Genomic DNA, 21,033 nt, shown 5'->3' on the forward strand with positions numbered 1-21,033 from the left:
CACTTATATGGGGACAGACAGGAAATAATGTACAACTGAAACTTCACAATGATGTAAACTATTATGAACTCGATAAAAAAAATTAAAAAATATATATAATTCAGAGGGATCCTGATCTGACTGTCACGTAAAGAACAACTTTATAAACAAGTACATACACAACGAAAACAGTTCAGTGGTTACCAGGGAAAGGGGGGTGGGGGATGGGCACAGGGGGTGAAGGGAAACACTTACGTGGTGACAGTCAAGAAATAATGTACAACTGAAACTTCACAATGATGTAAACTATTATGAACTCAATAAAAAAAAAATTGGAAAAAAACGAAAAAAGAGTCAAGGTCCTTCTCACCGTAATCTTACTTCCTTTTCCTCCCCTCACTACCCCAAGCTGGGGGCAAATCTCCAGAGAACATGCCAATCAAACCCTGCCCGAAATGCGCTACCACCGCAGCTTTGCAATCAGTGTCCTCTGCCAAGAAGGGCTTTTCTTTCGCCTCCTCCCATGAAACCCTGCTCACTCTTCCCGGCCGGGTCAAGTGCCATCCCAGCCCTCTCCTTTATTCCAGGCTTTCTTTACTCCAGGCTAACATTAATCTCACCCTCCTCCGCGTTAACGCACATTGTCTGAACTTCTGCTGAACAGTTAGCACATGCTGTCATGTCATGTAAGTTGCTTGTATGTCTTTCTCCTCTAGAAGAATCGAAGAAGCTCCTGGAGAGCAGTAACTGTGCTATCTTTTAAATCTCCCATAGGGCCTGGGGCAGTTTCTTACAAACAGAAGATGGTTGAATGCCTTTATCCACTTACTCATTCATTCAGTAAATATCTGTAGAGCAATTACTCCTGCCAAGCCTGAGCATATGTAAAAAAACTACCATGTTCCCACCATTGCCAGGGGAGCAAGATTACTGCTATCCCGAGAGCAGAGGGCCATGCCACACAACCCCACAACATACATGCTATTATTCTTCCCATTTTACCAACAAGGAAGCCAACGCTCCGGCCACACATGCCAGTAAGGGGCAGAGTGGGGATTCACACCCAAGTCTGTCCAACCTCACAGATGTGGCCTCTCACACACGAGAAGAATGAGTTCCCGCTCACAAACTCCAGTCTGACAACTCGTACCCACTCCTCACATCTCAGTCCCTGCCTCCTCTGCTGGACCTTGTGCACTTCTGTGCAGAATTTCATCTTCGGCCCATTGTCCTCACTCGAAGGAGTATTCCAGTACCGAATATGTGCCCAAAGGACTTCTGAATATAGACGAACTCAGAGCCACCCATGTATGCAAACGGATGCCCTTTCCAGAGTAAAGGATAGCACCATAAATGTTAACAAAGATGACTTTGACTATTTTTAGGTATCGTGTCACACGAAGGCAACGTCCTCATGCCAGGCCGAGTTTCAAGTCTAACCGCCAGGCTGAGCACACGCTCAATGAAGGGACAAGGAGTCAGTGACGAGTCGTTCAGTGAATGCCCTCCCCATGTCCCTCTCGGTCTCAGGTGGCACAGTGTGAACCTTCCTCCCCAGCGGTAACAGTAGGTGCCTGGGCAGGGGCAAGGGCATGAAGAGCTCAGGCCTGACATCCCTCCTGGTCACATTCCAACTGCCACGCCCACCATGCTCCCTGGCCTCCCGGGCTTCGGGAGATGACACAAGTAAGACTTTCACGGCCACCTGCCCACAGGTAAATCTACCCTGGCACCTTTTCCTCACCTGAGAGGGTACAGATAAGGCCCCCGACTCCAGCTGAAAACTATTCACAAGTGATTTTAATCTGAGAAGCAATAAGTAAATTATGGGTTTTATGTGCACCAACATGTACTTTAAGCCGTGTGAAGTCTGTCATTTCCAGGCAGCTGCTTAAGAAGGAACAAAGGGACTTTGTACAGAGACATTCCCTAGTCCTGGAGTCATTTTACATCTCTAAAAGAAAAAGGATGAGAAAATGCGCATTTAAGAAGGCACACACACTTCCTCAGGAACTACAAAACTGCTCCTGCAAATTCTGCAAAACCTTGAAAACTGAAGAGAACACATTTCCTTTTCAGTTACTCAACTCAGCATTCAAACATCAACACGAGGGATCAGGGGTTCGCTCTCCAGATGTTTTATTGTGGTTTGGGAGAGAGTCAAAGCTGCCTCTCTCCGGGGGGAAATAAAAGGATAGCTAATTAAAAGTTTACAGTTGAATTACCCGAGAATAGTGGCTCCCTCTACTTACTGCCATGAAGACAGGGTATTTAAACGTGGTTATTCATGCCCATGTTTAGAAAGCTGCTCAATTATCCCAATTTACGGCAATAATGATGTTTAAGTTCCCATCTAGGCCAACTCACAACAGACATCCATTTTGGAAGGGGGAACCACACAGTGCTCTCACGTGTCCTTTGTGACAAAGTTACGGATTCCTTACCTTGAAAGTCATTATGAGATGAGTGAAATGGAATTCTGCTTCCAAATCCAGTTGGATAGTTACATTTTCCACGCCTACAAGATTTTTAAAAAATAGAAAAGGAAACAGTAAGGTAAACAGGAACATTTGTGAACAGTTAGGACTATTTTCTTAAATGATCTTCCTGCTCCTCAAAGAAATCCTCTTTGCAGTCTATCTTCCGCTGAAGCCGAAGATAAGATACGAACAATAAACCTCTGTCTTGATTTAGGTGAGAAGGCACAGATCAGGATGATTCTTCAGTTCTCCACAAATCGTTCTGGAGTTCAACATATTGAATCTGCTCACTGAAACAAGACATCTGGCAGAATGCCTCTAGCTGCTCTCAAGAAAGACATCTTTTGCTTAGGAAAAAGTGAACCATCTTACTCGTCCTCTAAGCCAAGAGACTCTCAAAGGCGGGGGGGGGGGGGGGGGGGGGGCGCTTCCTGCGCACAGTAGGGGATCAGCTTGCAGTCTGAAGCACAGAGACACAATCCTCCTCCAGCAGAAATACAAATGTTCCTTTTTTTCTCTGCAGCAGCAAAGAAAACAAATAAGAGTCTACCACGTCTATTAGTTATACTCCAATTTAGGAAAATCTATCCCTGATGGGGAAGCCTTTGGATGCGTTTCCACAATGGAAAAACAATGCCAAAGAGACAAAGAATCGGTCAAATAAATAAACTGGCCCAGAACAAATAGTAACATCTTCTCTTTCAGGGGAAAGCCTGAACAAACAAACCAGCCTTTGCACCGTGCCCTGAGGGGCGATCAGGCCCACATTAACAGGCTAAAGAGGCCACTGGAATTCCAACATGGAAGCACCGCCTCTCCCATCCATTGGGCCCTGGAGCCTGCCTGTTTGGTAAAGGAGACCATCCCACATTTCCCGTGCTTGGAGCTTTTGGGGTCCATCTTCCACAGCAAGACAAGTTAAACGCAGAAAGACATGAATGTGTCAGAATGAATCATGTCACTAGCCGGTGTATTTTCAGGAAATCAGTAGGACTTTTGAAATAAACTCTCCCACTGGAAAACGGCCAAGTCAATTGTGGGGGGAAAGTGGTCACTGGAACGGATATGAGTTAGTTGGAATGTTCAAGAAAAACATTATAATCATACTAACTAACTTTATCTAACTTATTAAAAAGAACTATATAATAAACCTCCTCTGGACATTTCTTTCTGAGTGAAATGTGAGCTAAGCAGCTAGATGCTTCTCCTCTCCCAGGCTTTTAAAAACTTGCAATATTTGTTCAAAATGAATAGATAACAAAATAACGTAAAGTGTGAACAAGACTAGTACCATTTCTGTAACATAAGAACAGATGCTGCAACGTGTGCCCTAAAACCACATTCCATTTTAGATTTAGAACCTGATAAAGCACGACAGGGCTTTTAATAAGGGAAGAAAAATCCACAGAGAAAAAAAAAAAAAGCAACGAGATCATTCTTCTACAGTGCGTTTGCTTTCTGTCAGACCTAGGAAGAGATCCAGGTGATGCATGCTCCAAGTCCCTTTTGTGCCTGAGCACTGATAACTTAATGCCGCCATGTCAAGCTCAACTTGGACAAAACACACTGAAAATAGATAAAAATCACACTCATCGAGAAAGTCTTTAATTGTGAACTATCAGACACCAGAGAGATCACAGGAGATAGTAACAGTCGGTCTGACTTTCTAAAGGCTAAGTTCCATCAGTCTAATTTCATCTAATCCCTTATGACAGAGTGACAGAGAATTCAAGCCCCGCTATCTGAAAATCCCTTCTTTCTGGCATTTGGCCTCTCTTGCCCCACAAACTCAAAGCTGCAGAAACTGATTAACTCCTGATGGAACCAACAAACACCCTCGTCTAGAACTGCAGCACATGATGCACTATTTTACTGCGTGTCCACTGGATACTAATGTGGAGGCATCCTTCTAATCGTCTTTCTGTCTCACTGGGAGATCGTGGGCAGTCAGGAAGTGCTGGTTTGTAATAAGCTCCAGCTATTTCAGAAGGCCCTCTGTGACTCAAGGGCAGATCTACAGAAATGGCTCTTTCACACGACTATCAACCAAGACTCCTCTAAGAATTAATAAGGCGCTAATGGATACACGCTTTCTGACAATCCGTCTATCTCAATCAAGTTGATAACCAATGGAGTCCCAAGGCCAAAGGGTAATCAACCCTCCCCAGGAACCAAGAGTCTTCTCGAGAGCATGTGTCATTTCATAATCAATGACAACGAAGTCTATGAAGGGAGTTCCTCTTTAGAGAATGATAAACGACTAGAAGCATCCAGAAGCTTCCCAGGTGTGGGGCATATAATCAAGAGATCTAGTAGTGTCAGTGCACTTCTTTGAGAGAACTTTCTCATAAAATTTTTTTTCAAAAAGATCTAATGGTATATTGTTCGTTAATAAAGACAATAATTCTACCTTTACTCTGCAAATTTCAGCATTCAAGTTTGAAACAAATGCAAAACTGATTAAGGCTTAGTTCCACAGCAATAGTGACATCGTATTTAACGAACTTATTAAACCAAAACCCAAAGAAAGTCACCGGGGAAACTGACTTGGGGTCATATCCATGTAGACAAACGCTTTGAAAAATTACATCTACTGCTCATTCATAGTACTATTACTAAATTTTCTCTAGATGGAAGGTGGTAATGGTGGGGCTGATTCTGCCCTTTCCTTGGGGTTGATCAAAATGAAAGATGCTATGTTTTGTGGACGAATAAGGGCCTTCCCATGCCCTCCCCAGACTGCCCCCAGCACATACACCGCCCCCCGCAAAGGACCCCTCAGGATGGGGACTACGAAATAATTCCTTGGTCTGGCATGAAAGACTTCTTTCTTATAGGAAGCGCATGCTTCAGGCAGAAGGATCAGGTTTGACCCAGAGAAGTTAGTGCCCCAGGCAGTAAATCTGTCAAAGGCCATAATTATAGGACAGAGAAAGCAATCCTAATTACAGACGCCCAGGAGCGGGTAAACCCCTTCCAGGTGACCGGTCACACCCCATGGAACTTGTTCCCACATCAGCCACATACCATTTTCAGATTGCCACCAAATCTTCAGGCGGTTTGGAGCAAATGTAGTGACCACATTTTCAATGAGATGACTGTCAGGATTGAGGGTGTCATGATAAGGATCTTGTGAATCGCATATGAAGCATTTTTTGTCCTCCTAAAAGCAAAGTTAGTTGCATGAGTCTAGGTAGCAATCTCTCCCACACACACACACACACAAACAAAACAAAACAAAAATCAAGCTCACCGTACAAAAATCAAACCTACGTGAGTTAAGAAAAATGAATGTGCCAAATTACTTAAATGACGTATCACATGCCTTTTACTTTTTAACTTATTGCATGTGAAATACTCCTGAAAATTTCCTCCTCTTTTGCAACTTCAAGGTCAAAAGCAAAAGGCGGCATTGTTTCCACAAGCTATTAATTTAATCAAAACGAAATTTCGAGGCTTAAGCCTTAATCTCAATAAACAGCTAGAGAAGCTTACTTTTAAAGTAAAATGCAGAAGAGTTATTAGAGAATTTTCGCTGACGTAAAGCAAACTGAAAATAAAAGAAAAAAAGAACAATTCATTTGGGCTGACTTCCTAAAACCTACAGAAGGCAGAAACCGAGAATTAGGCAGAAGTATTTAAGAAGCTTTGGGAACTACAGAATAAAATCTCTCAGTTTCTACTCTGCCCAAGCAGTGAATCCGCGGTAGCAGCATACAGGCTAACACCCATGAACCGCTCAGAATATCTGGGAAGGGGGTACCAGGCCGTCCTGCTGTGTCGGGAACATTCTAAACTGGGACCAACTCAAAGAGCACCCAAATGGACCTGAACTGGAATTAAGGTATACTTTAGGTTTTAGAGTAGCTTTGAACTTTTCTCATTTTCCTTCTCTCTAAATTGTGGCCCACAGCCACTTTGGCATTTGGGTTGGGGGAGTTCAAAGAACCCTTTTTGCCCTCCACCATGGCGAGTCATAAACAGCCTAACTTAATAGCTCCCTTTGCCACATGGAGCTTCACTCTCTGCATATTTTCTGAAATGCAGATTATTCTTAAGTCTGAAAATGATGCTGAGAGTGAAATCTGTTGAGACCCACATACATCTTACAAAGAACATTTCCGCAAGGGTGATTTTCTTATAAGGACAGTATCAATTGACTGTATTTTTACATTCATATTTATTTAGTTAGCTATCAGCTATCACCTTCCTCCCGAAAGGATTTAGACACTGGCATGAGGTACTAACTAAAAAATAGAGACAAGAAGTCAGGGATGCAATGGGACCCTGGACAAAATACTTAAGCCTCCTGACTCAATTTTTACCGCCACTAAACGTCTAAGAAAATTGCACACCCAGCCCCTTTCTTTAGGCTCTGACATCTGCGAAGAGCACCCCACAATTTCATGGCTATCATGTAAACTAGAGTTTGGCTCCACTTGCTTTTAAGGCAAATAGTCCAATTTTCATTCTAGTCAAAGCAGGTTTCAGAATCTGGTGATTCATTTACAGCATGTCCTGGCCTCTGAGGTAAATGTCAGCACAGTATTTTAGGTAAAATTTACATGCTAATATTAGAAAAAGGTAACATCAACTGCCTTCATTAACTTGTAGTCAAGGAAACTAATACTGGAGAACAATTACCAGAACTTAAAAAAAAAAAAAACGTTTAATTATAGCCTCCCTTCTAATCAGGAGGAAGCAGTCTAGACATCTCTGTATAAACCTGGAAGCAAATGAGTGAAATCCACTTTACCACATTCCTTTGGTTTAATTTATCAAGTCTCAGGAATGGTCTCTCTCTGCTTTGTAAAAGTGACTCCATTTTAAGGCATCCGCTGTGCAAACCACACAACACTCTGTCCTACTCCTAAAGGGCAGGTACATAGATGGAGCAAGGGGCTTGGAACTTGCCCTATCTCTAAGACCAACAACTTCAGCTTGCCTTAGAGGCCAGAGATGTCAGTCTCCTCTTCAAAAACCAAGGAAAGACATGCTGATTCTGGATAGTTTATACTTTGTGTCTTCTATTAAAATCAGTTTTGACTTTGTAAAAACGTGACTTGTGAAATCTAAAATCTGCTTCTACTTTTAGAAACAGATAACACCCTGAAATTTCATTTTGGTCCTCCTCTATCAGGGTACCATGGCAACCACGCATTTTGAAAAAGAAAGCATCTGATCCTGATATCTAATGGAGGTAGATGGGAACAGCACCAAATGAGGAGAAAAAAACAGGTTCCGAGATTGGAGCGACCTTGCAAGGCGTCGGTCAGCGCTGGAATACCCTTTATCTAAGCAAAAGATTCAGGAAACACCCAAGATCACTACTCAGTACAAAAAAAGGGGGATAAAGCACCTTTATACACGTTTCCAAAGAGGAAAGATTTAAAGACACACAACCCAACACAGGACTTAGCCCCCGGGTCGCGGCACGGGGCAGGGGTCAGGGGCCAGGTCTGCCTGCAGCCCTGCCTTTCCATACTGACTGTGCCGGCGGCGCCGCGGCAGGAAACATTTGGCGGATGCAACTGTGCAAACCGAGATGGGGCAGAAGGGTGAGCTACTAGCCTACTCCCGGGACTCCCTGGCTGGCCACGCTTCCTATCTGGATAGCTGGCAGGATGCTGAGTCCCCGGGACCTGCCCTTTAGGTCTGGACTGGAGGAGGCGCGCGCAGCCTCGGCTCTCCGCCCTCACCTGGAGGTGGCTAACGATACAATACGGCTCGGGCTTGTGCAGCCCGCACGTCGAGGTCACCGAGAGCCTCCGTGCTCGGCCGATGAGAAGGTCGCCCGTGGCCGGGTAGCAGCTGCCCTCGGCGCAGCCGTAGCTGAACTCTGGTTCTTGAGCGCCCACTTGGGCTCCGCACAGGGCTGCAGATGGGGCAGGCGACAGGGTAGAATAGCATAAGTAGGGAGCGAGACCGAGCAAAAGAAACAAGCAGGGGCGGCGACAGAGTAGATTCAGGAGAAAGCAGAATGCACGGAAAAGAAACACAATGCAGAGACAGGTAAGGGAGAGGCCGGGACGAGGAGAAAAGGATTTGGGGGGGGGGAAAAACAGACACGACATCAGGTTTGTCCAGCAGCCCAAGAGCATCACTCGCGGTAAAGCCACTGACACTCGCCCCACCCTGATCTGCCCGGGGGAAGCAGCTCTGGCCACAAAAGGTAGATGTGCAGACAAGCCACTTCCATGTGCCTGAACCTGGGCGCAGGGAGGCAGGCGGCCAAACACCGCACGCGTGCACGCGTGTTTATGTGAACCCGCGTGCACGCGGCAGCCTATGCGTGTTCAGTGTGAGAGTGCTAATGTGTAAGCGTGGAAATTTGAGAGCGTAGGGGGCGCGCCAGTGTGTGTGCGTGCATGCTCGGAGGTCGTGGTCGCTCCCCAAGCGGGGCGAGGTGGCAGGGCTCGCGGCGGACACCGATTTCCCGAGCAAGGGGCGAGTGGGCAGTCCCTGCGGCTTTGGAGTGGCTTCAACGCTTCGTCATCCCGGGGAAGCACCCGGTCCAGCTGTTTCTGGCGCCATCCGGGGGCAAACGGCGATGCTTAATTAAAGCCACATGGCCCCAATCTGTTCCCAAGACTTAGCCTGGGCTCAGCTCGGGCACTTTCCTGGGAAATGGGCTCCAGGGGAGCCCTCCGCGGAGAGCGCCTCCACTGCAGGGAGCCCGCCTGCCACCCCTCGCGGGGGAGAGACCCACCGTGATCAGGCTGAAGGCGCAGAGCCCCGAGCGGCGGCCGCGGGAGGCCCCAGGATGCGGGTCCACAGCGATCCTCGGGCGCCGTCTTCAGCGGCCACCAAGGGCGCTGGCGTTTAATCCCAGGGCATAATTTCCACCCCCGTCCCTCTCCCGATCCTCGAAGCTGGGTCAAATGGCTGTGGGGTCTCCTTCCCCCACGTCCAAGCCCATCCCCTTCCCCCACTGTTTCCTCGGAATTACCTACGACGCTGAAAGCGAACACCTGGAGCAGCCTCATGTCCAGACCCTGCCGCCGAGGGGACACGGCACAGGAGGTGGAACACGCCCGCCGAGCCGCCTGCTCTTTTTTCCCCGTCTTTCTTTCTGGAGAGGTGGAAGAAAAAAAAAAGGCAAATGTTCAGAGAGTGGAGAGGGGCCTTTCCATTTCCTGCCGCTCCCACGGAAGCAGGGGTGGAGGGTGGGGAGGGGAAAAATCGCGCAGCCACTTTGTTCTGCTCACCCGGCGGTGCAAGCGCTCTCCCAGCGCCGGCGGCCCCGGAGCCCAAAGAAGGGAATTAGAAAGTTTAGCGTTGGGAGGAACCGAGGGAGGCGTCTCTGCTCATGCGCACACGGGGAGCAGGGGCGAGGGGGCGGGCGGCCGCAACTTGGCGAGGAGGGGGTGAGGTCCGGGTCCCACGCTCCGGGGAACCTCTTTTGTTTTAACGCGGCGTCTGCGGGCGCTGCGGGGTTTGTCTTTTGCGGCCGCCGCTGGGGGCTCGTCCCGAGCAGGGCGCTGGGGACGCGGGGGCGGCAGGGCTGGGCTCGGAGGTGGGTGCTCGATCGCCGGCGAGAGGGGCTGGCCGGGACCTCCCGCGCGCTGGTGCATTTACATTTGCAAGGAGTGAGTCACGAAAACGTGCCCAAGGCTCCAGCTTGGCACCGTGCGCTCAATCCTTAAGGAAGAGGGGTCGACCTGTCAGGTTTGTTCCTGAGAGGGAACCGAGCCTCCCGGGGTCCCTGAGCTTGCTCTCGTGCGCGACCCCTGCAATGTCTTCGTCTGGAGGAAGGAACTGCTCTTTTCTACGCTTCTTTTGCGCCCACGTTTATTCAGGACCTGTCTCGAGTCCCTGCCACGCAGGCGGCCACGGCACTGAACTACCCCTCTAATTCTGTTTTTAAAAATCTCCTTCTTACCTAAATCCAGAAGATGGCCCTAATTCAGGTAATTTCTCGAACGACACTATTGTTAGTGACGCCTTTTCCCATCTCTGTGACAAAGGTGACTCAGTCCCGAAGCCGGAGGTCTCCCATGAGACGCACTTCTGCACAATCTCCACAAAGTACAACCTGGGCAATTTTAGGGAGGGACTTCCAGGTGTACAACTGGTGAGGTGGGCGAGAGGGCCGCTCCAGAAGGGTCTCAAACAGCGCTGTGTGGACCTGTCTGGTTAGATAAGGGGTAAATATGAGCTCACCCATCTCCTGGGGGTTGGAGAGGGAAGAGAGGCAGGTGGTGGGACTCTGCCACTCTTTCTGTGAATTAGCCCAATTCTGCTGCCTTTGCAATGGGTGGGGTCAAAGCTGGGGCTTCCTTTAGTCCTGCTCTGGGCAGAAGTGCTCCAAACAAGGGGACTGGAGTTAGTTGTTAGTCTGGTCAGGTTTTGCTTGATTTCTAATTAATCACCCCCAGGGAGAAGGGTTTAAGTGGCCAGTTGGTCAGTTTTTAACTTAGCTGCGATGAAGTCGGGCCCAGGGAAGTTTAATCATTAGAGCATAGAGTAAGCTGCTTTATGAGTTTATAAACATCCTTCCCGCTGAGGGAGGCAGGAGCCTCAGGTCTTGCTGGTGCATTAATTATTCACCAGATCAGCACTTGCTCTGCTGCAGCCCGGGGATGGTGCCTCTAACTGAGGCTCAGGGTCCGCAGTGCTGCCTGGGCGGCCCTGAGAAAGGTGCTGGTGTGAGGGTCTCATATTCCAATGAAAGGTCTTCAGAGCTTAACTAAAAGAAAAATTTTTAGAGGCAAATGTCTTTTCCCCCAGTGGAGCTTTCAATATCTGGAGCCAAAGTTGCTTCTTGGAGTTGTTTGTCCATACAGATTGCAAGCATCCCTGGATTCTGCCTCTTTCCTGAGTCCGGCCTCTGCTCTCCCAGGAGCTGAACCCTCCCTCCCACCTGGCAGTTATCACTGTCCCTGGTCAGCGTCCTCCTGGGAGCAATGCTGTCGACACACAAACCTCTGCCATTCCCCTACTTTAAGGGAAAAAACCAAAACCTGCCTTTATTCTACACACCCTCTGCTCTCCTCTTCCTTCTTTTGACTCCGTAGCCCAGGTTCTTGAAAGGATAGTCTGCACTTACTTTGTTTCCTCCTAGTTTTTCCTTCATCTCGTTATAATATGACTTCCATCTCCGCCATTGTTCTCAGTCGTTACCACCTGACCCTCTAACTGCCAAATGCAATGGAGGTTTTCCCTATTTGATCTCTTTGTGGCATATGTTTCACATGCTCACTCCCCTCTTCTTGGGACCCCTTTTTCCTTGGCTTCCAGGACACAGTTCCCTCCAAAATTTTCCCACAGAATGCTGAGTCCCCCTCTTGCATGTCTCTTCCCCTTCTCTGATCCCTTAAACATTGATGCTCCAGAAGGCTGTCTCCAGCTTCTTTTCCCTCTACACTCGTTCATCTGCAACCAGGCGTTGGTACTCCCCACATCTGTAACTCTAGCCTGTACCTTGCTTGGGATGTACATCCATTTCTACAGCCTCTTGAATCTCTTGACTTTGATGACCTATGAGTTGCAAAACTGAACTCATCTCTCCACTCACCCCTCGTAGAACAAAATGTGTTCTTCTGTTTCTAATTTCTGTTATTGGCACCATGATCTACCCCTCAGCTCAAGACGGAAACCTGGGAACAGGGCTGGCTATATGATTAGCATGTGGGGCCCCTTGTTCAAAAAGTCACAATTTCAAGATGGTGGCCATAGAGCATGAAACTAAGCCTGGGACCCTTCTAAGCGGAGAGGCCTTGTGAGTGCACAGATCACATGCCCATGAATCCAGCCTAGCTGGGAGTCATGCTGGACACTTCTCACCCCATCACTAGTGCCTGTCACTTCTACTTTACTAGCAACTACTCATCACGTCCCCATTGCTCCAGCCTCATTGCCCTTTCTTAGTTCAGTCTCTCATGTCTGGTCTGAATGCCCACAGGAGCCCCCTGGCTGGTGTTCCTCCCTCCAAACTCTTCCTTTCTCCAGCCCAATTCTCTGTAACACTGCCAGAAGGATTTTTCAGAGGCACAACTTTGATCGTGTCCCTCCCTTGTTCAGAAGGCTTCAGCGGCTTCCTTCTGCCCATGTGAACTTCCTGAAATGACATGCTTTGTATACCTTCATTTCTTTCTCTCTGCTACATGGGCCCTCCTTGACTTCATCAGCTTAGTGAACTACCAGGCATCTTTGAAGCCTCCTCTTCCACGTGAGGGCTCTCCACAGCACCTCGTAAAAACCTGTTACCGCGTAAATGACAGAATGCTGTGACTATCTGTTTGTGCCCTCACCTCCCCCAATAGACAGTGGGACAAGGACAAGTGCTGTGTAACATTCATTTGTGCATAAACATTGCCTAATGTGACATGGGGTACGCTGTGGTGCTCAATAAATGTTTCTTGAATGAAACTAAATAAAGACTGGTCTCCGTGTTTGAGAAACTTTCTTAAATCTTAAATGTCTACTTTCTACCTCACAAATTTCCAAAGAGAAAAAGAAATCTCACCAGACTTGAGTTCATTTTGGGAATACTTCCAAATTCACTCACAAACAAATTCTTCCTCTCTGTTATATTTCACATAACTTCCTGATTTCTAAAGATGTTGCAAGTTTGGAAGGAATGAACCACTTTTGTTAGAAAAGGCCATCGAGGCTTCGCCCCTGCTGATGCGACCCTCTCATCCCCCACCTGTACTTACCATGTACTTCAGCATCAGGCAGTCTTTACCGGAGAGTTCTGCAGTGTTTTGAATGGCAGACGGAATTGCAAATGGTTGGCTGTTCCATCTCAGACTGTGTGACAGCGATCTCCCTGAGGCATTTATTATTTTTGTTTGAGAAAACCCAGAGCTGCTTTCAAGGTCACCTTCACACAGTCTTACAATGCCACTTATGTGTCTCATTTTAAATCCTGGATTGACAGTGGAACAACAAGGACGTTACATTCTAGACTTTGATCTTTAGGTCCTAAAACCTGGCTGTTTACATAACATTGTTCTCAAGCACAATACTGGATTTTTGCTGTTTTGAAAAGATTTTAGTGTACTTTGCGAGACTCAGGATTGATCTAGAAAAGTAAGTTCAATGGTCAGTAAAGTTCAGGACAAATGTCACACAGCACTTTCCACATACCTTTTTTATAATAGGTAGTACTATTTGGGGTTAAATGTCCTTGCCCCCCAGGAGCGCTTTGAAGGCAGAGACTATTTTATTGGAATTCGTATTCCCATCAGGTGGCAGAGTTTCTGGTGTATTGTACACATTCAATATCTACTTATTGGACGAATAACTAAAATTGAATAACCTTTCCTTATAACCAATAAGGGAGCACCGAGGGGTCGTTACTGTCACCCTCTATAATCAGGAAACCATCATGGCCTGAATGAGGCGGGGAGTCATGGCACTGTCAGTCTCGGACCACACAATAGAAACTGCTGTGTGGGCTTGCATTAACCTCCCTTCGTCTGGTCACGGCACCTCGAGTTTTTTTGAGGGGACGAGTCCTTTTGCATTTTCAGCCCACATAATTTGGATGGGGCTAATCCCCCCACGGGCTCCAGGCGCGTCTGTGTGTTTCCATCCCCTTCTTCCCAGTAATGGATTGAGGGATAGGTATGCAACTGGCATTTGCCAGTTAGAGTGACTTCTGAGATTTTTGTGGGAATTGTTGGGATTTATCATGGGCGAGCTAGAAAACCTCTCTTCCCCCTGAACTTGGAGTTCTATGGATGTCAGCCTGAAAGTGGTAGAGGCTGCTTGAGACAGGAGCCAACACAGTGGAAAAGGGAACTGAGGGAGGCAAGAGGGCAGATCCTTAAGGACCTCCTTGGAGTATCTTGATCCAGCTATGCCTGAAGTCAGACCACATTACGTTAGCCAATAAATTTTTCTGGATATGCAGCATGAAAGAGTTATAAACCTTTGTTGTTTTTAGCCTGAGATTTGGGACTTTTTTTTTTTTAAACTGCAACATAACCTAGTTTATCCCTTCAGGCAGATCTTTATCAACATGTAATGTCTTAAAAATGGCCATCTCTCTATTCTTAAATATCTTAAAAAAAGTGTCACAAATGAGCACCCAAGTCTATACTTGAATGTTTTAAAATAGTCACTAAAATAGGTGTAAGAAGGCCTCATTCGAGCTCTTTACAGGCTTTCTGCGAGGTTGAAAAGCCATTGCATTCCACCTCCCAGAAAGGTGGCGGGATGACTCTTTAGATCCAGAGGGAGATGGGGGCACTTTCTCTTTACCCATCTACACCCTTGAATTCCGAACCTTTTTAAGTTCTAACCTATATTTAACAGGAGTGTCATAGAAACACTCTAAATGGGGCAAATTCACTATTTATTCTTTGTTTATGGATTTTAGCATCTGGTTGTTAACCTGGCCTTTTAAATATGGGTAGGAGAGAGATTAATGTCTGAGGTAAGACTAGAGAGCCTTAGGAAAGCTCTTCAAAATTTTTTTATCAGATTCATAGCAGGATTAACTTAAATGTAGTCAGTTAAACACCTTAAGACTTGAATGGTATTCATGAGCCCAAGTTTCATTTTGCTGGCATGTTCTATCTCTACCTTCACATGTAAGTGATTCATCATGTTTATTGCAAATCGCTAACATCAAACTCAGCAGGCAGCTAACGCTCAGTGGTTGATACTTAAGTTTTAGAAAAAATTGTCTTAATTAAACTGAGTTCATCTCTTAGAGCAATCCACCTAAAATTATACTTTAAAGGTTATTTTGAAAATTTCATTTCGGCCAATGGTGTTACTTCCCCCTGCTGTATGAGGATGCTGAAATTCAGTAATAGCCAGAAAAGAAAAAAGGACTTCCTTTATTCCAATAATGTTTTATATCTTCCTTTACTCTGCTTTTTGATCCAGATTCTATCTTTCTCCATTTGAAAGGTCAAGTTCAGCTCCCAGTGAGCCCCTGAAGTCCTTTCCACATCTCCCCATGAGTTCCTGGTCTCATGCCTGGCACACAGTAGGTCCTTAGGAAATGCTGAGTGAATGAAAAAGTGCTTATTTAACCCATGTTTTGAACCTAGTAAGATTCAGGCAATCTCTTTGTACCAGAGGCTTGAAGTGACAATCTATTCTCTTGCTACAAACCTATCTCATAGTTCTGGGTTGTTAATTATTACCTAGGGTGATCCAGGAAACTAGATTTAATTAGCAAGGTAAACGCTCCCCTGCTATTCGTGGCGTGAACTGGGAGTGGATCCTAATTCTCAATCCTGTATTTTGACCCTGGGAAGATGAGATCTTTGATAATGAGCACATTTCAGAAGGGATAGAAATGCGAGTAAAAACCGTCCCCTCTCTCAAATAGTAGCAGTCTTGCCTCATCTCCTCCGACCGTAATGCCCTTGGCCTTCTAGCAGCATTAACTCTACAACTGCAGTTCCTCTGAAAGCACAAGCCTGCTCTTCTGGAAAGAGCATTTATTTCATCACGGCTGCCCCGCTTGCTGCTGCCAAGGCTGCTAATCAGATTTACGAAGGCCAGCCCACCCGGAGCCGAGTGGCTGCGTTTTTATCGCATCAGAAACAAGTCAGCACTAGGTCTCACTCCAGGATTAGGTGCCGTTTCACCTATTGGGCTGTTTGCCAGACAAAGAAGTTGTGGGATGTGTCTGCTCTTTTCAAGATGGCTGATGAAATGTTGCTATTAACCTCTAGGACTAAATGGTTTCTGTGGAAGTCATGGAATATGGAGGTGACAGTTCAGCCATGTACCCAGAGGACATTCTAATCCAGGGGGCAATAATCACCACTATTTGGCTGACCTTTGGCCACTCCTCCTGTCTACCCAATTTAGTACCTTAAGCCTTCGCAGCAACATACGTCTTACTCTTTAACATTTCTTGAGCATTTACCATGCACCAAGCTCTGCTATATACCAACAGGATATATTCTACATTTTGGGAGGACTAAATGTGTACGCTATTGGCAAAGGTCAACAAGGGCTAAAGTCTAAGACAAAGGAAGAATGTTACGGTTGTCTATTTCTATAAATATACACACACACGTAAATAGACAATGATAAAGTTCTAGAAGGCAGCATGGCAAATGGATAGGGGTGGGTAATTTGAGGGAAAGTACAAAGATCGTGTTTGGAATGGGGTTAAAGGGGACTCTTGCCTTATATATAATTTTAACTTCCTCTTAACAAGGAGAATGTATTTGTTTACCACTGGTATAATTAAAGACAAAAAAAAAATCTAACCAAAATCTTTTTTGAAGTATAAATGTTTGTGATGCTTTGAATAAAGCGTACTATAAATATTGACTAAGTCTGAGTTCTTACTATGAAATGTAGATTCAAAGACTTATGGAATTAAAAGTCATCATGTCTCGTCACTAGTGGATTTACTGAATGACATGACAAGGCTCTCACACTGGGACCATGTAAGTCACATTTCTGTGTGCTTCAGTTTCCTTATCTGAGAAACAAGTACAAAGTTCAGGCTCTTTGAAATCTGGCCCCTGTATAATCTCTCTCATCTCTGTGTCCTCAGTCTATCAGCGTCCCACCCCACCAAGCTCTATCTTGATAGCCTCACCCTTCTCAAAACTCAAACCCTGTTTTTTTGGCTCATCCAGTACCTTCTGCCTGGAATGCCGCCTTCCTCTCCTCCACCAAGCCAGCTTTTACTTATGTTCAAAGTCCACCTCTGATGATACTTCGTGTGTGTAACCTTCTCAATTCCACTGCCCAGGTACAATACTCGGACATACACCTATTGGAGGTCTTCTAGATTGTTCTAGAACAGATGCGCCATGCATGAGGCCAGGCGCCCTGCCTCTTGCACTCACTGCTGTATCCCCCATACTAGCATGGTGCAGAGCACATTGTAAGTATGCAATGAATATTCACCAAATAGATGGTTAGTGTATGAATATATTTTTTGTGGGTGCTAAATTGAGATGCCTTGACAGCGTCTTAATTTCCCCAGCACTGAGCACAGAGCTCATCAGGTAATTGTTGAATGCATTCATTCAATAAATGCCTGGAACTATGCCCGTTGTTCTTTCTGGGGAGAGATCATTCACAGGTAATTCTTTAGCCAGAATGAGTCATACCTGACACACACTGATACTTTTAACAAAAGTCGTATACCACGTTTCATTTTATTCTGTGGGAAAAATAAAAATGTGAACAGTCTGCTATGATTTAGATACAAGAAGTATGAGCAAATACATCCAGCATTAACATAAACTTGCTCAGCGACTGCTCTGTACTGTAAGGAGGAGGGTGTAATCTACTTGAGGATTACAAGAGGCACCCGCACTTTCACAATCGTGTGAGAAGCTGCAAGGGGGCATTGATATAGTGGTAAGTCAAATCCCCATGTCTTATCACCTCATCTCTAATGAAGTTCATGAGCGCACTAGCATAAAAGTGATGACTGGAAAGGTAAAATTGTGCCTTTCTGGAGGGCAATCCGAAATATATTCAAAATTAAAATATACATAATTTTGACTCTGGGAAAATGTGCCAAATTATGCCTATAAAGATGTTGACACTATTGTGCATAACAAGATTTATAATCTAAATCACCAATGGGGATTTAGGTAAGTAATTATGTTAGACTCTTGTAATGAAATACTAAGCAGTTGCCTAAAAATATGAGGCCTATTTCTATGATATAATTGGGGGAACAGTAGGCTCCAATTATGAAAAACATGTACACTATATGTATATTATATTCCTTGAGGAATTAGCAACAGGGGCTGCCCAGGAATTGTCTGTATATACAGCCCAAAATATTAAATGATAGCTTTTTTCCCTTTACGATTTTTTCCATAATAACATGTATAGACCTTGTTCTAAAAATTATTTCAAAGTTAAAACATTTTCCTATGGTTGCAATCTCACAAGTGACCTATATTTAGAAGTGAAGTTCACTTTAATATAGTCTGCAACCTAGATGGAGAGGTGGGGCAACATTCACATCCCCAAGAAAAGGGTCTGTCTTCTGGTCAGCCAAAACTGGGGAAAACCAAATCAAGCTTGCTACTATCCCTTAAAAGATGCTGGTACTTGATGGAACTTGAGTTTGGGTTGAGTAGAAGTGTTACTATCTATTTGGGTTTGAATGCAGTCTTATAGGAGTCACGATTCGTTTTTGTTAACCACTTCTTCTCCTATGTTCTCATCAAAATATGGTAAGCTGTGTTCACAGCTGAAGGTTGATTTTCTTTTCTTACAAAGAAATGTGTTTATGTAAATGTTTAAGTCTTTCAAATTGTGTGTATATTAGAGTTGCCCCCCACCCCCAGCCCGCCTCGACAAACTGGGTTGAAAGAAAATTGAGTTTGTTAAGGAGAAAATTTAGCATGTGCATTTCTATATATCTGCTGTATGATGGTGGGCTGAAGAGTTGAAGAACAGAACAGGGATTTTAAAGAGGAAAAATTATAATAAAAAACATTAATCATGTCTAAATAGATTGACTTTTTTTACATTGTAAGAAATGTTAGACTTCCTCTTTTGAAATGAAAACAATTGTTCTCTTAATCCTGAATATTTAATCTTTTCCATTCATATTTTGCCTTTTCTAGATGAGTCATAAGGCAGTATGGCCAACACAAAGCTAAACCTGAATGCCATAAAGATCCCCAAGTGTTTATCTTTAGATATGGGATGTTTATACAGCTTTTCCAAGCTTTGAGCTTCTTCCCATGATACGAATCTCTGGAATCCTCAAACACTCATTGGGTTGTTAGATTTTCAGGCTCCATTTAATGCCCATTTCTGCTCCTTTCTAGAAAGTTCACAGTATGGTGATACCTTTAATAGACTCAATTAACTGAAAACCAAGAAAAAAACTTGGATTAGTTCGATATTCACTTTAACACTGGTAATAATCTGGATAGCTGTTTGGTTATTAGAGAGTCCTAGAAACTGGTTCTATATCATATAGAAGTAATGCTCCCAATGAAGGAGCTCCTTTAGCAGTAAGGTTCATTTTCTTTTCTTACATAATCAAATGAATTTTGTTGAATATATATTGTAATAAATTTGAGATATAATAGGGCTTAGTATCTAAAATTTCACCTACCTTATTTATAGGTAATACTGTTAGTCCTATTTTTAAAAGCTACATGGGAAGTTTTGAGGACTGAAAACAATTCTCTTGAATGTGTTTAATAAGGACAACTATGTGCTCACTTAGTTGGCTAGTCTCAAAACTAACCCCCCCAAATTATACATTTTTGTTCACTAACATTAAGGATAAAGCGTTTCTATTTGTTTAGCTACTTTGGACATTGTTTTAAGTAGAATTACTTTCTGTGAAATATTAACACGTTAAAAGTATTTAACTCCTAAGACATGCCATTTATGTAAAGAAATAGGTTAGTCAATTTTAAGAAAATGTTCTGCTATATTTGATGGTCCATTTAATAGAGCCTTAGTTCAAAGAGCGAGTTGTCTTGAAAGGGAGGGTGCAATGAGCATCATCACAGGATATATTTCCCATTACACCGGCATTGGCATATCTGCCAACCAGCTGTGTGATCCTGGCTAAGTTAACGTTAATATTCTTCAGAAAACCAGGGGATGGGACTAAGAAATTCTTTAAATCTCCTGCATTATGGGTTTCTTAAACCTCTTATCTGAAAGAGAGGCAGTATGAGGGAGCGTATAATGTAAGAGTTCCTGATGTGCCTGCAGCTAGTGTCTCTAAGCATTTATCCAGCTGTATCTAGAACTTTCCTGACACAGTTATTTTAAATCTTTCCCCATCAGAGGCAATATCTCCAACTAGTAGATTTAAGTGTTTTTCCTGTGAATGTTTTGTGGGGCTAAATATTTCAAAGTCTTCCCTGTGAGGAAGTCCCAGTACTGAAGATTAGATTTGAATCGTGGTGTCCTGTTGGGATGACTAGAGAGAGCTCTGAAATGCAGTATACTTAGTCTATTAGCCCCTAGTGAGTATAAGATAAAATGCAGCCAGCCACTGGTCCCCACTCTTTGGGTGTTTGTCATCAAAGAGAACTATGGTTGTGTGTGGAACTATGTTGGCTATCGCTATGAATCAAACACTTGACTGTTAAAAATCAATTTATATGAACATGAAGAAGACACATCTCGGTTCAAAAACCCTGTGTTCTGACTAATGTGTTTGATATAGATTGTGGTAAGCTTGCTTTGTGTAGCAAAGTTCGTTCGGTTGGCGGGCTGAATCAGAGGCAGGTCAGGAAGAGTGTTCTAGAATGACCACTCACAGCATTTAATGAGTAAAGCTAAGATTACATGTAGGTTCAAGTTGTCCTCAGAAGAGAAAAGCGAGGTGCTGATGGATGAGCAGGTGTTAAGAAAAGTTCTGCTTCAGCTGCTTTATGTTGGAAGAAGAGAAAAAAATGCTCCTTTTTTTGGTCTCTCAAGCGGAGAGAAGCAGCTGAGGGCAGGAAAGGTGAAAGAACAGACAGGGAGACTGACTTCTGGCAAATTCTAAGCAGGAGGCTCTGTTGCTAAAAGCCTCAAACCTCATAATGGAAAAAGCCTGTGGAAACTTTGGTCACCAAATTCCTTCACTTTTCTAAGGCACCAGAATCAGAAGTGGGAAAGAACTTTTAGTTAGAAGCATAAAGTGAATGCA

The 21,033-nt window shown here is 44.6% G+C and overlaps 1 protein-coding gene and 1 long non-coding RNA gene across 2 annotated transcripts in view; both read right to left on the reverse strand.

The window, feature by feature from the left end:
- LAMB1 (laminin subunit beta 1) overlaps positions 1–10,041 on the reverse strand; it is a 69,718-nt gene extending 59,677 nt beyond the window's left edge. Inside the window, exons 1-5 of the mRNA XM_023638902.2 lie at positions 9,668–10,041; positions 9,409–9,531; positions 8,159–8,334; positions 5,487–5,622; positions 2,424–2,497 (exon numbers count right to left, since the gene is read on the reverse strand). Coding sequence (XP_023494670.2) covers positions 2,424–2,497; positions 5,487–5,622; positions 8,159–8,334; positions 9,409–9,445 — 423 coding nt within the window. The 5' untranslated portion in view covers positions 9,446–9,531; positions 9,668–10,041. The remainder of the gene's footprint in view (positions 1–2,423; positions 2,498–5,486; positions 5,623–8,158; positions 8,335–9,408; positions 9,532–9,667) is intronic.
- A 300-nt stretch (positions 10,042–10,341) lies between these two features.
- On the reverse strand, positions 10,342–13,236 carry LOC138923874 (uncharacterized). Its single transcript, XR_011438100.1, has 2 exons — positions 13,121–13,236; positions 10,342–10,591 (listed from the first exon to the last, which is right to left on the reverse strand). It is a non-coding gene; the product is annotated as an uncharacterized lncRNA (long non-coding RNA).
- Positions 13,237–21,033: the final 7,797 nt, after the last annotated feature.

Source organism: Equus caballus, chromosome 4 (genome assembly GCF_041296265.1).
Source record: "Equus caballus isolate H_3958 breed thoroughbred chromosome 4, TB-T2T, whole genome shotgun sequence".
In the NCBI taxonomy this organism is placed as follows: domain Eukaryota; kingdom Metazoa; phylum Chordata; class Mammalia; order Perissodactyla; family Equidae; genus Equus; species Equus caballus.